This window comes from Sturnira hondurensis, unplaced genomic scaffold (assembly GCF_014824575.4).
Source record: "Sturnira hondurensis isolate 20B ecotype Veracruz unplaced genomic scaffold, ASM1482457v3 Scaffold0007865, whole genome shotgun sequence".
Taxonomy (NCBI): domain Eukaryota; kingdom Metazoa; phylum Chordata; class Mammalia; order Chiroptera; family Phyllostomidae; genus Sturnira; species Sturnira hondurensis.
This window is the reverse complement of record NW_028080496.1, coordinates 6,904,914-6,918,497: the sequence shown is the minus strand read 5'-3', so window position 1 is coordinate 6,918,497 and position 13,584 is coordinate 6,904,914. Positions and strand designations below refer to the sequence as shown.

Genomic DNA, 13,584 nt, shown 5'->3' with positions numbered 1-13,584 from the left:
CAGTGCACCTGACAGCCTGACAGTCACGAGTGTTTGCTCAAACCACCCACGCAGTCCACACTGCACGCCACCAGGTTGTTCGGTGCTACACACACAACCCCTAGATCCACACACAGCTGTGCGCACAGCCTGTTTCAAACACACCCCAGTCTACAGCAGAGGCAGGCTGGAGGGTTCTGAATTCCCCCTGCACCTACTGAATCGGAGAGTATCTGCGAAACAGCTCAGGAATCTGCATTTCTAACAAGCACTCCTGCACACTGTATTCCTGGGACCACACTCTGAAAAGCACTGCTTTAGCAGATGGGCTGGATTTGAGCGGGACACCAATAGGAAAAGGACTGTGCAGACATAAGGGGGAAAAATGATGAAATGGCCAGAGTCAGGAAAGGTGTGTTCAGAAAATAGAAAATAGCTTATCCGGCAGGAAACTAGGAATACATGTATGACACAGGTTGCAAACATTAAAAGTTTCTTGAAAATTGGGCTACATGCATGGAGTACATGTTTAAGCAGTGAACCAGAGAGCGCTGGAGTGAGATACAAGTTCACGACAACTTAACTGGATAAACAAGACATTCACCAGGAAGAGATTACATTTTTAATTTAGGGGAAAAGCACACAAAAGAACGAAGCAGAATACATTCGAGGAGGGGGAAAAGGAGGAAGCTGTTTCTCTATAAATCTCAGACACACCTATTTTATGTACTGTTCAGATACAGCGTGTTCCTGAGTCCTCATTATATCTCTCACCGTCCCACACTACCGGGAGGAAACAGGGTGAATTTCCACCAACATTCATTTCCTCTCCCTAACAAACTTTTCTCCCTAGAATATTTTCATTCAAAAACTGGTTGAATCTGTGGATTTAAAAGGCTGACTGGACTTCCCCAGGAAGGAATTCTCTCAATCTCATACTTTTCTTATTTCTACAATACACAGGAGAAAGAAGGAATTCTTTGCATATAACAAAGAAGCCAGAAGCAGTACAGACAACTCCAAACATCTTTTCTACCTACTTGCACCAGGAATGAGCAAGCCAGTTGAGACCTTCCAGCTGATAGTCACGGAGCTCTAGATTCTCCCCTCCTAAATATGCCGGCTGTTTCTTTAAAGCCACAAAGCGTGGTCTCTGCTTCAGGGCCTGAAAAACAAAAATCAACAAAGTAAAGATCTCCCCAATATCTGACAACCCATTGTATCAATACATCTCCCCCCGCCCCCCCCAAAAAACACCAAAGCCAGCCAACACCATACCTTGCACTCTCTTGTTGGAATGGTTTTTGAATTGTTCCGACTGTGAAAGCTGTCGATACAGCCCTGGAATTTCTTTCCTATCAAGGCTTCATCTTCCCAGCTGCACTCTGAATAAGGCAGTCCCATCCACTTGCACAGATATTCAGGTTCATTCGAAGGGGCCGGCTTCCGACTGTGGGCTATTTCACATATAAAAATTCACAGGTCAGCCACTGTCCATTAAAGGAGGAGAGTGACATTTTGTTTTACATATAATGAATGAAACATCATGTGGCAAAACATGAGCTGCTGATAAATGCTAAACATTGGTAAACAAGATCTGTTACTTACCAGGAAAATCGGTTTGACCCAGTGTAGATTTGCTTGTCTTCATAGCTAAACAAATGGAAGATAACAAAGTTATCACTAGAATCAAGGAGTGCCATTTTAAGTCCTATGAAGAATAAAAATATATGACCTCCCATCTTAAAAAGAAAAAAACCCTGTAAGTCCACATCACCCTGGCTAGCTCTTTGCCTCTTCACAACACAAGGCCCAAGGAGAGCTGTTCTCACGCCCTGCCCGCCTCGTTCTCTCGGGAAGCTGCCCCAGGCAGGCCTGCACCCCCACCACTCCGGGATCTGCCACCAGTGCCGTGCCTCTCGCCAGACTCGAGGATCAAGTCCCAGGCGGACCACATGGACCAGCAGCATTTCCACCTTCCTGAGCCACGTCAATCATCTGCCTTTCAGTCTACCGCCCTCCCAGCTCTCCTACCTCACTGGCTGGCTGTTCTCAGTCTCCTTTTGCTGGTTCCTTTCTGACTTCCAAAAGCTGGTTCCTTTCTGACTTCCAAAAGCTGGAATGCTCTCAGACTTACTATTCTCACCATGCGAACTATTTCCGACGACCTCACTAAATCTCAGGCTTTGAGTACGATCTACATACTGATGCATCCTCATGTGTAAATTTCCAGCCCAGACTAAGAATCCTAGGATTCACATATGCTACATTTAGGTCACAAGAAGTTTTTCAAACCAGGCTTGTTTTCCACCCAAACATCAGCTCTTCCCTCAGTCTTTCCAGTTCAGTAAGCGGTACCTCTCCTCTCCCGTTTACTCGGGTCAAATACCTCGGCATCACCCTGGACACCTCTTTCTGCCATTCCCCCCACCTCCGAACTTATCAGCAAATCTTGTTACCTTTTCCAAGTAAATCTAGGCATCTGTCTATCCCCAGCATTAAACCTGTTAAAAGTATTTTTTAATTTACATCATTCCCGTTACTTGTGGAGGTCACACACTGCTCAAGTAAGTTTCCATGTTCTTACCTATTACTCTCTCTACTATCTGATACTGTTTGTTCAACTCTGAGGCTAGCTCCTGTTGGCAGTTGAAATATTCCACATCTTCAGGAGAAACTTTCCCCAACCTGGAAAGAAGACAGCAAAAGCACATCCTCATTAAAGCTGGGATATCTGTACACGTTTATCAGAGCAAACTCAGAGACAGGAACGGAATCTTGTCTCCACGTCCATCTGCCCCTTTAGTAATCTAATTAGGCCAGAGATTTTACAAAAAACATATACTTTTAGAAAGCAATGACCACCTTAGACCCCTCTCTGATGTGGCCTATTTACCTAAAAATAACTATTTTGTGACAAATTCATGTAATTTCACGGGATAATTCATAGATTTAAACAGACTAGAACAATACAACTGTCTTTCAGATTTAAAAGATAATAGGCCTTTTTTAGTATATAATGGGCTTTAGGAGTGATTGAATATGACTCTTTTTGAAAACTATTCTTAGCACCAAAGCTCTTTAAAAGGACAACAGCAGCCACCTAAAATGAGATAATACTGTACCTCTGAGAATTTTAAATTTCTATGCTTTATAAGTTACTCTTATTTTAGGAATATTTATATTTTTGACTCAGAGAGAAAACATGTGACTTCGTGAAGGAGCATATTTAATACCATAATAAAACAGAAATTAGAACTCATCTGTCTCTATTCCTAACACAGAATAATCTGATCACGTTACACCAGCAGGTATGACGACAGGTATATGGACCCTTCCTGTCCCTCAGGCTGTAAATGTATTTCCTTTATCCATGATGGAAAATGTACCATTGCTTGATTTCATCCTCCTTCTTCTTGAAGTTCTCGAGTTTTTTTAGGCCCTTCACTTTCTGCTGTTGTAAGGATTCTTCACTCTCCCATGTGCCGTGGATGTAAGACCAACCCTTCCACTTGATGAGGTACTGGACCTCGCCTTCATCCTTTTCCGGGTCGAAGTCACCACCTGGGTCTCCGTTAGCCTCCACTGCATACACAGTAGTAGACGCTCCAGTGGCTGCAAAAGGATTCCGTTTCAACAAACCTTAACAAGTATGTGACATCAGACACTGAAAAGTCTCCATGTGCACAACTGTCTAAAGAGTCTCTTTCTGGATAAAGCACCAAAATCCTTCAACGTGAAAGAAGCAGAATTTCACAAATATAGGCTAAACAAGATCAATAACTTCAAATATTTTCAGAATGAAAATCCAATTTTATACTTTAAAATCTATTCCAATTTGCTGATCAAATTAAAAAAAAAAATCCTTGTGCCCAAACACAGTAAAAATGGAACAGAAACATCCATTCATTTTGGTCTCTACTAACTCAGAAAGCAAATCTGGCCCTCTAGGAATATTAAAAATAAGGTAAGAAAATAAATATCTCTCCATGAATTACCCCAAAGGTCTCTGTTAACTCTATTAACCTCGAGTAAGGCTAGATGGGAAAAAAGGGGGGGTGGGGGCAGAGAAAAATTAATTAGGTATAGTATCTTGACATTTCCTATATTGAAAGATTACTTTAAAGAAACTAAGTTATGAGATATCTCAATTTGATTATAAAAAAATTTTCACTATCATCCAAATATGCACTTCATCAGCTGCATACTTTTGACAAGATTCAGAAAGAAGTAAAGGCGTATCTGCTTAATGAACAAGAAACTCTGCTACATCACTGCTGTTTAAGACAGTAAGACATTTTACTAGCTTCAAATCTCAAAAATATAAAACACATGCCTCTGGTCTCAGCTCTGAAACGTGAAGATGGATGGGGTCAGAAAAACTTCCACATTTCACAACCAATACAGGCACAGACTGAGTGAAACACATCACTTCAGAGTTGAAATATGTAACATTTGGGCCTCATTAAGCAGCTATAGAAAGTATGTTGCTACCCAAAGGCGCATACCTCCTTTCTTGCCCAGCCTTGAATCTAAGACCTTTTCAATGGTTTCACTATTATCCTGCTGGTCATCCACTCCTTCGCCAGTCATTTCAATGAGATCGTCTGAGTCAGTCTCGAAGTCATCATCTTCTTTATAACTGCAGGAGGGACAACAATGAGTAAGTGGGAAACTCTCTCTTCGGAATTTAACACTGCCATGTATAACACGTCATTAGACAAAAGAACTAACTATATATACCATGTTGGCTCCAATACGCTGTTTTACAGATCAGCCACATATAAAGTAGGCTCAAAGTTCACTTTTGCCCTATTTATCTATAAATGCACGTTCACAGGTAACTAACAGGAAGGCTAACTCATGTTTCAAAATAAAAACATACTATATTTACACTGATTTATATAAGCAAGACATACAAAACTATAAGCACATGCCTATGTGTTTTTTGGGGTTTTTTTTGTTTGTTTGTTTATTTTTATTTATTTTTAGAGGGTAAGGGAAGGAGAGAGGGAGAAGAACATCAAAGTGTGGATGCCTCTCGAGTGCCCCACACTGGGGACCTGGTCCGCAGCAACCCAGGCATGTACCCTGACTGGCTATGTGTTCTTTTTTAGTGAGATCATTACTATATAATAAGGAAACAACTACACAGAAAATGTGTAATGATTTTTAAAAAGCACTATTCTTAGGCAAAAGACAAGCAATATTTCTAAGATTACATGTTTTAACCCTGTGTTTTGTCTCCCAATAACCAGGATATAAAATTTAAGTATTTTTCAAACAACGTTAAGACCTTCAACAAACATACTTTCTATTAATAAAATCCTCAAACGCGACCCTCCACCACATATTAACAACAGGTGGTATGGGAGCCACACACACAAAAAATCACAGTCCTGGATGCGAGGGCAGCTATGGGAGGAGAAAGCTCTCCATTAGCAAACTCAGCATCTAGTCCTGGCTTTGGGATCACTTGCTGGATACACTGGACAGGGTACTAATATCTCCAAGACTTCAGTTTCAACATCTAAATAAACAAAAAAATTGAGTATCTTCTTTAAAAAAATTAAATGCCCTTTAATTCATGAACGTAAAATACTGTTTGCATGAATCTATTCCTTTATTTCAATTTCTGTTAATGCATCATACCCCATTAGTAAGCTTGTTAAAATTATATTCAACTACTATATATAAGCTGAACTTCAGAAAAATTTGCCCGATCCCCAGAGCAAAGCAGAACCAAGAATACAACCCAAACATCTTTCTTAAAAAAAGGATGTTATGAAACGAAGATACCTCGACAGAACATGAACTTAAAGCAGCTCTGTTTACAGGAATGATGTAAACAGAACGAGCTTGCAATGAGCCGCTGCTACTCTTCCCACACTCCCGTTGGCCAACACCACTCTTGAACACAGACCAGATTTCCAAACACCTATGCAGGACACAGGTCATTATTTTTGCTTAACAGATGCACAATCCTGGGCTTCTAACCAAGCAAACTATCACCCTCACACGACCGAAAACCTTCTGGGGCATAACCTACCTAACATTTTTAGCCGCCCTGCGGCGAGTCTGCCTTTTTGGAGCTTCATCATCTTCATCATCATCATCAGAAGACTCTTGTTTTTTTTTCTTTCCACGCTGAGCTTTAGGTTGCTTTTTAACACGAGATTTCGGCACTGTTCTAAAATAAGAAGAGAAAAAAATGGCCACTTTCACTATCATTTGTTGTTTACTTCAAATCTGCGTAATTGTATTTCCCAGATAAGGGGTACATATGCAGGATTAATTAGGGCAAAGTTAGAAATTATACTCCTGGGTCCCATTCTCTGAGATTCCAATTCACTAGAAAGCTGCACTTTCAATGTGAAAGTGGTTCTCGTGCTAACAGCAGTCTTCAATCACTGATAAAAGGTACCGTGGGTTCTGAGGCAACGGTTCTCCCCTGCTCCTCGGGGTCACCTGACATATACATACACAGATTTCACTTCCGGGGATTGAGCTTACAGATTCACACCGGTACAGGCATATTAAAAGTACTGACGGCAGTATTCTTTGCAATAATGGAACATTAGAAAAACTCTTTAAGTGTTCATCAACTGGGAACTAGTTCAATAAATAGGATACTATGGAGCCATAAAAAAATAAAACAAAGGGAGTTTTTCCACGTACAGATATAAAGATTTCCAAGATAATGAAAGAAAAATACACAAGGGGCACACAACGTACAATCCGTATACAGGGAGAAAGGATAAGAAACAACTACACATATATTTTTATGCACAAAATGTGTCTGGAAGACTACCTGGGAGACCGCCCTGCCACAGACCAATGAACAGACTGAGGACATGGCCCCCGGTGACACCCGTGCACAGCCAGGACTGGGGACCAGAACGTAGGAGCTCACACACAAAATCCTCAAATTACTACTGTATCAGTGGCGAAAAGGTGACCAGAGAAAGGGGAGACAAAAACTCCCAAATGCATCGATCTGTTTCTGTCAACGCTACACAGAGGAGGAGTCAAGGTTAAGGGCTCGGGAAATAATGGGGAATGTCTAGAAGACAGAACTGAAGAGCTAACCCATTCCCAACTGCTCAAACTCAGGTGAAAAGAGACTAAACTCAGCTGCTGATTCCCCCGTGGGGGTAGAAGTGGGGGTATAGGAATGATGCCCTAAGCCAGGGATCGGCAAACACTTCCTGTAAATAGCCGGAAGGTAAAGATTTTTGGCTTCCCAGACAAAAGGCAAAACTGAGGCCATGACACAGCTACTGATGTAGTGAGAGAAAATAAATGCTCACAAGTTTTTTAGCGACAAATTTCAAAATAAAATAAAAATCATTTGAGTTGTCTTTGTGTTTCTGTGATATGTATGTATTAATGAGAATATCATTCTTTTTGAAAAGGTATTATTTCACTTAATTGAGATTCAAACTGAGTGCTCCCGACTGTCACACTATGAATGTCCTCTGTAAAAGCAATGCTTAGCTGGCAGGCCGCACAAAACAAGCTGGTGAGTGGGATTTGGCCCAAAGGCAATCGCTCGCCAAATGCACCCTGCACCTACTGCAAGGAGGTCAACTCCCCTGGGGCCTCCCTACCCACTGCCCGCCTCCCCCAACCTCGGCACTGCATGTTGTCCTCTGTCTGATCCAAAACTACCAGTACCCTGCCACCTCGGCCTACCTCCTTTTCTGCACAAGTTGATTCCCCGGTTAATATTACATAGACTACATGAACAAGGTAATAAATAGTGAAGTATGCTTTCAACTAGACAATCAACGTTTTAGACTTTACAATGAGTTCTCTGAAAAAGAACCTGTACAGTGGTCAAATGCACAGGGAGCGCTTTTTAGGAGATACGTTCTTCCCTCAGACCTAACCCTCCATGGAGAAAGAAACAGTAAGTCACTCTGAGCTACACACCACGCAAACACCCACAATCAGCACAAGCAGCCCCATCATCCAGTCACTTGCTAACGACGCAGGCTGGCAAGAAGTGAACCACAGACATTCCAAACCCAGGGCAGTAACACACTGCATCCACCAATCAAGGCTCCCCTGCTAGCACTGCGTCGTCTCCACCTAACGCCAACTGGGTTCCACCAGAAGCAGAGATGTTCAAGCAAACATTGCACCTTCTGGGCACAGGCCTCCTGGCTTTCACTTTTATTTGCTCTGGTTCACTCTCTGCACTGGTGCCTTGTTCCTGTTCATCTTCTGAAGGCTCCCGTTTCCATTTTTCTCTGTGATCAAAGCAAAGCAGAATGATTTTTTTCCAAAAGAATTCTTCCAGGTTATTTAGTCTGAAGAATCTGACAACACTAATTTTGATTTAATTATGCAAAAGACAGAACACGTATCTTTTAGCTATTATGCTCAAGAGATTTCTTCTCGCCCCATTGAAATTTTGGTTCTGTCCTTTCCTTGACTATGTAATATCCACTCCTATTTTCTCTCTTGTAACAAAACAAATGAAAATGGAAACTAAGAATGTATGTTTTAAACTACTTGTTCTGGAAAAAAGTGCCATTAAATCTCATATTGTTTTGATTACGATCGGCGACCAGATTGGAGCTATAACGTATACTCAATCAGTTCTTCTCAGATTTTAGCATCAATCAGAGCCACCTAAAGGGCTTATTAAAACAATTTCTGGGCCACAGCCAGTTTCTGATTCAGTAGGTCTAATTGAGGCCTAAATTTTTAATTTTAACAAATTCACAGATGATGCTGATACAGTTAGGGACCTCTTTGAGAACTCTCATACTAGCTATTTTAACATCGGTAGAATACATTTGAGGAAATCATTCCTAAAACTACTTTTGAATGATAAACCTACCATCTAGTAAAATTATCTACTAAGCCAAAGACGTAGTTTTCAGTAGTTTTTGGGAAGGTGTTCCTTTGAGATCTCAGGTGTGTAGAGTCATACCCTACGGGTGTCTTGGTCCCCTAGTGTTTCAAGTTTGCTTGAAAACCCAATAAGGTACCAGAGGGACTGAGCTCATTTCTCACCTGTGGGGAAGAAGGAACATATAACAGCTAGTGGGCATGAAATGTAAAAAAACAAAAGGCAAGTATCTTGGTGTTTCCCTGCCAATAAAACAATGACCACTGTGCCTCTTGGTCTTTGTACAGGAAATGGCTATGCTAAAGACACCTGTGTGCAGACCTGCGAAGTCAAATCGATCTTCCTCACGGAGAAGGGGTCCAAGGAACAGTGGAAGCTGCAAGAAGGCGGCTGACCTGTGGAGGCCGAGAACCTCCGAACGGGTGCAGGAGCCACCCTGCACCTGAATTTGTACAGACTTCAGGAGGAAAGGTTTCTTCAAGCCTTCTATGAAAAGGCAGTGAAGCACTTCATGTCCATTACTTAGGTTCTGGAGACCCTGTTTCACATCCACCTCCCTCCCAGTAAGGAGCTCAGTCCCTGTGAGCAGGGCCATGTTTGCTCATCTTTGCGCCCGAGCTCCGGTCAAAGGCAGGCAAAGAGAGGAACTCCCTCGTTCAGTGAAGAAATAATTAATGAGCCCTGTCGGTCTACCCATCAGACAGGTAGGGTGCTTTTGGAAGTGTCAGGGAAGCACACCAGTTAAGACAGTAAGGCCCATTTTTAGCACTGCCTAACCCTTCAGTCTCTCTAAAGTAACAACCTCCACATGCCTAATGACACTCTGGGCACCGATCTTACTCTCTTTCCCCGGAGCCTAGACAATACGTGTCTCTAAAGAATCCAAACAACAGAAGTGATGGCCAGCAAGGAGGTCAGGAAGATGCCCTGCAGCAACCGGGAGATTGGCACACGAAGCTGCAGTCCCCCAGGACCAAGTCCCGAACAGCTGGCCCTGCAGGAGCGGCTCACGCAGTCAAGGGCAGAGAAGACGAGCTTGAAAGAACATGAACAATGGAGACTAAGAGTCGGCGGAAAGATCCTCCCTTAAGTATTAGCTGTGATATACGCAACCCCACCAGGCACGGAGAACCTCAGTGAGGGTGGCGCCTTCTCTTCAGCAGGCTAACAGGGGAGGCAACACTGGGAGAGGGCACGCTGCGGCTAGGGCTTGCCAGTTGCCCTGCGGACGTGCGGACAACAGGAGGACTGAGAACCTCCCCGCACGAGAATGTACAAAAACTCAGCAAATGCCTCCGCCTAGAGAAGGAAACTAAAGCCCCATGAAAACAACTGGTCTGGCCACATGTCGAAGCTCTGGCCCTGCAATTCTCAACCCCCAAAACCAAAGAATCAAGCAAAACTACAGCCAGGCTCACACATTCTGGGGGCATCTGAACAATCGGAGGCCTGATGGATTTTGTATACGTGCGTTTCTGACATTGACTGAATTATTTTAAATTGTTTTGATTTTCAAAACCAGGGGGAAAAGTAAAGGTCAGCAATATTACGTTACTTTGTAGGCGAGGCGAGAAGAGTGATCAGTCAGCAGCAAGCCGACTGCCTCCCGACCCTGCAGATTCGTTGTGCAGGGACGTTTCACTGTGTTTTCAGCTTTTAAAGTGCTAACTCACATATGACTCTGGGGAATCAGGCCCCCGTGAGGCTGTACTCTAAAACTGTCAATGTCGTGAAAGCAAGAAAGCCCGTGAACATGCTCTAGATGAAAGAAACCTGACAACCGAGACAGTGTCTGACCCTGGACTGGCTCTTGTAGTGGTGGTGGGAAAATGTCAGGAAAGCCATTATGTCAACTGGCAGAAATGAGTGTATGAACGGCACAACAGTATGTCAGCAGTGCTAAATCTATTCATGACAAAACTGCACTGGGCATATGAAGGAGATTCTCCTTCATTCTTAGGTAAAAAGGCCATGATGTATACATGTACATCTTAAACTAGTCAGAAGAAATACTATGTGTGAGTATATATAAAATGAACAGCCACAACAATAAAGAAAATGGGGCAAAAATGATAACCAATGGTAACGCTAGGTAAAGCACACACACATTCTTCATGCTTTTATTCTTGCAACTTTTTGAAAATTAAAATTCTCCCCCAAAATAGTTAAAAAATTGCTCCTTCTAAAAATCTTTAAAATCTGCGGCAGTCTGCAGGGTTTCAGAACACCATTTCCCTGTGCTGACATTTTGGAATTTCCCCTCCTCCCTTTGAGTGGGTCTCTCTCACATCTCAAACACACGCTGGATTTGGTCCCACTTGGTCCAATCACAGATGGCACAGGCACCTTTAGCTCCATGCCTCCTCCCAACCTGAATCTTAGCAGCTGGCTATGGCACCTCCTCCAAGTAATCTTACTAATTAAACTCACACAGCAGAGGTGTTCCCAGTAAGTCCAGCTACCCAGAGGCTGGCTGGATGCAAGGCTAGCTCGGTGCCCAAATGCACAAGCTCCCAGTGAGTTCCTAGGGAGTCTTGGGCCACGGAGGTGGGGTGACAAAAGACACACACCCCTGTACAAGAACTAAGAGGTTCTACTCTGGGGAAAGAAAGGTTCATGAAGGCCTCTGAAAGCTGCCAACGTGGACAACTCTGAGGATTGATAGGAGAGGGAAAATAAATGCAGGAGCCAAAGAGGAAGCCCGATGACCTGTACAAGTCTGAGAAAGTGCGGGCTTCTGCACACCTGGACAAGGCCACGAAGACGGGCAGTTGAGGATTTCAAGCGCAGCACCCATGGGTGCCGGTGGGGAGCCCAGCAGAATGCAGTGAGAGGCAGAGGAAAGAGCCCAGTCACACATTTCTCAAGGCTCCCAAAGGCCTCTTAGCCTGGTGAGCTGAGAACAGAAATCTCCTGAGCGGGCCATGCAACGGAGGTAGAAAACANGCGGGCTTCTGCACACCTGGACAAGGCCACGAAGACGGGCAGTTGAGGATTTCAAGCGCAGCACCCATGGGTGCCGGTGGGGAGCCCAGCAGAATGCAGTGAGAGGCAGAGGAAAGAGCCCAGTCACACATTTCTCAAGGCTCCCAAAGGCCTCTTAGCCTGGTGAGCTGAGAACAGAAATCTCTTAAGCGGGCCATGCAACGGAGGTAGAAAACAGCCTTTTAAGGTACCAAGAAGTGCAGGCTCGCCTACAGCTATTACTTTTCCAAGTCCAACTAAATATTTAGAACAGAAAGGAAAGCTGCATATTCTCTGAGCAGGTCACCACCATTAAACACCAGACTCGGCATACTTTCTAATAATCCTGTTAAGGTCAGAACAGGCATTACTCCACTCTGGAAATGAGGAAACAGAGCTTAAAAACTCCAATCACTGTGCCTTAGACCAAATACTTAAGATCACTAATAGTTAGAACAGAGAACATAACTGGGGCTCTTACTGGGGCCATGAGAACTGCTCTCAGTTTACCAGGAGACAGATTTCCCTAAATCTGTGTGGGAAGGTTTTTTTCAGTATCCACATTTTTTTTTCTTTTTTTTTTGAAATGTTGCTATACATTTTTCTGAGGAGACGGGCTACAGAATCCAAACTCTCAAAGGTATCCACATCCACTCCAAAAGAGATTTTTAAAATTATTTCTTAAAAAACAAAAACAAATACATTTTCACCATAAATAATTATTAAAATAAATGTTAAAACAATGAATTATAATGTTATGAAAGAATTTCACAGTAAGCCCAAGAATTAATATTTTCTGGCTTATGAACTATAATATTAAAATGACATGGAAAAAACGAGGTGAATTTGAATTTTCACATTAAAATGGGTATCTCTAACCATTTTGCCAACACAAAAAAACAAGAGGAAATGAAAAACAGAAAACCCAAATTTGTTCCATGTTTCACTAGAATAGAATACCAAGTACGTACATATCTGGTATTTGTGTACACTTTAAAGAAAAAATAGTAATAATTGGGCTAATCGGGCCAACCAGGCGGAGTAAGTTGGGGTCTGCCCCCAAGAAGGAGCCCAGGCACATGGGAAATGCAGACGAGAATCTTGGGCTCTGATGCTCCTGCCACCGCAGGTCAGGCTGGACAGCGACCCAAGACGGTGAGAGAGAGAAGTGGACTCTGGGACCTGTGTACGAGGAAGGCACAACCAAGCTTTCCCAGAAATGCTGCCGTGTTACAAACTACTAGGTTTCATAATTTCCCCCAGGAAAGACTTACTGTTTTTTCAGCTGCCTCTGGCCTCTTCTTTTTGGGCTCCCACTCTCAGACCCGCTACTGGCCTTCAGGGTGAGGGGAGAAAATGAGTACAGACTTTAATGCACAGTTGTTAGGGTCCCCTGGTTCAACAGTCTCCTCAGTACAACACCATTCACTAGGAGTTTTCAGACCAAAAAACCTAAGTTTTGTTTGGTGGTGCTCCCTCTCCTTCTTTGAAAACTAATTTGCATCATTTCTAATGCCAGGAAACATTTCTCTCAGCTTGATTCCTCTGGGAGTGCAGCGCAGTGACATTCTCTGGGGTGACAGCAATGCCCTGCGTCTGCACCGTCCGCCTCAGATATCGCAGCCAGCAGCCACGTGTGACTCCTGCAGCCCCGAAATGTGGCTAGTGTGACTAAGGAATGGAGTTTCTCATTTTAGTCGATTTAAACCAATCTAGAAAGTCCCACGTCTAGGGCGACCACGCTGGGGAGTGCAGATCTACAGCACCACATCCAGCCT

General features: G+C 43.3%; 1 protein-coding gene across 7 annotated transcripts in view; it reads right to left on the bottom strand.

The window, feature by feature from the left end:
- The window catches only part of CHD2 (chromodomain helicase DNA binding protein 2), an 83,875-nt gene that overhangs the window by 47,733 nt on the left and 22,558 nt on the right, over positions 1-13,584 (bottom strand). For 5 of the 7 annotated variants that reach the window (XM_037053693.1, XM_037053697.1, XM_037053698.1 and 2 more), the window contains 9 exons: positions 13,081-13,142; positions 8,127-8,234; positions 6,029-6,169; positions 4,488-4,621; positions 3,369-3,621; positions 2,567-2,667; positions 1,588-1,632; positions 1,258-1,436; positions 1,020-1,144 (listed from right to left, as the gene is read on the bottom strand). In XM_037053693.1, coding sequence (XP_036909588.1) covers positions 1,020-1,144; positions 1,258-1,436; positions 1,588-1,632; positions 2,567-2,667; positions 3,369-3,621; positions 4,488-4,621; positions 6,029-6,169; positions 8,127-8,234; positions 13,081-13,142 — 1,148 coding nt within the window. The remainder of the gene's footprint in view (positions 1-1,019; positions 1,145-1,257; positions 1,437-1,587; positions 1,633-2,566; positions 2,668-3,368; positions 3,622-4,487; positions 4,622-6,028; positions 6,170-8,126; positions 8,235-13,080; positions 13,143-13,584) is intronic. The other 2 variants (XM_037053692.1, XM_037053694.1) reach the window with 2 other exon arrangements.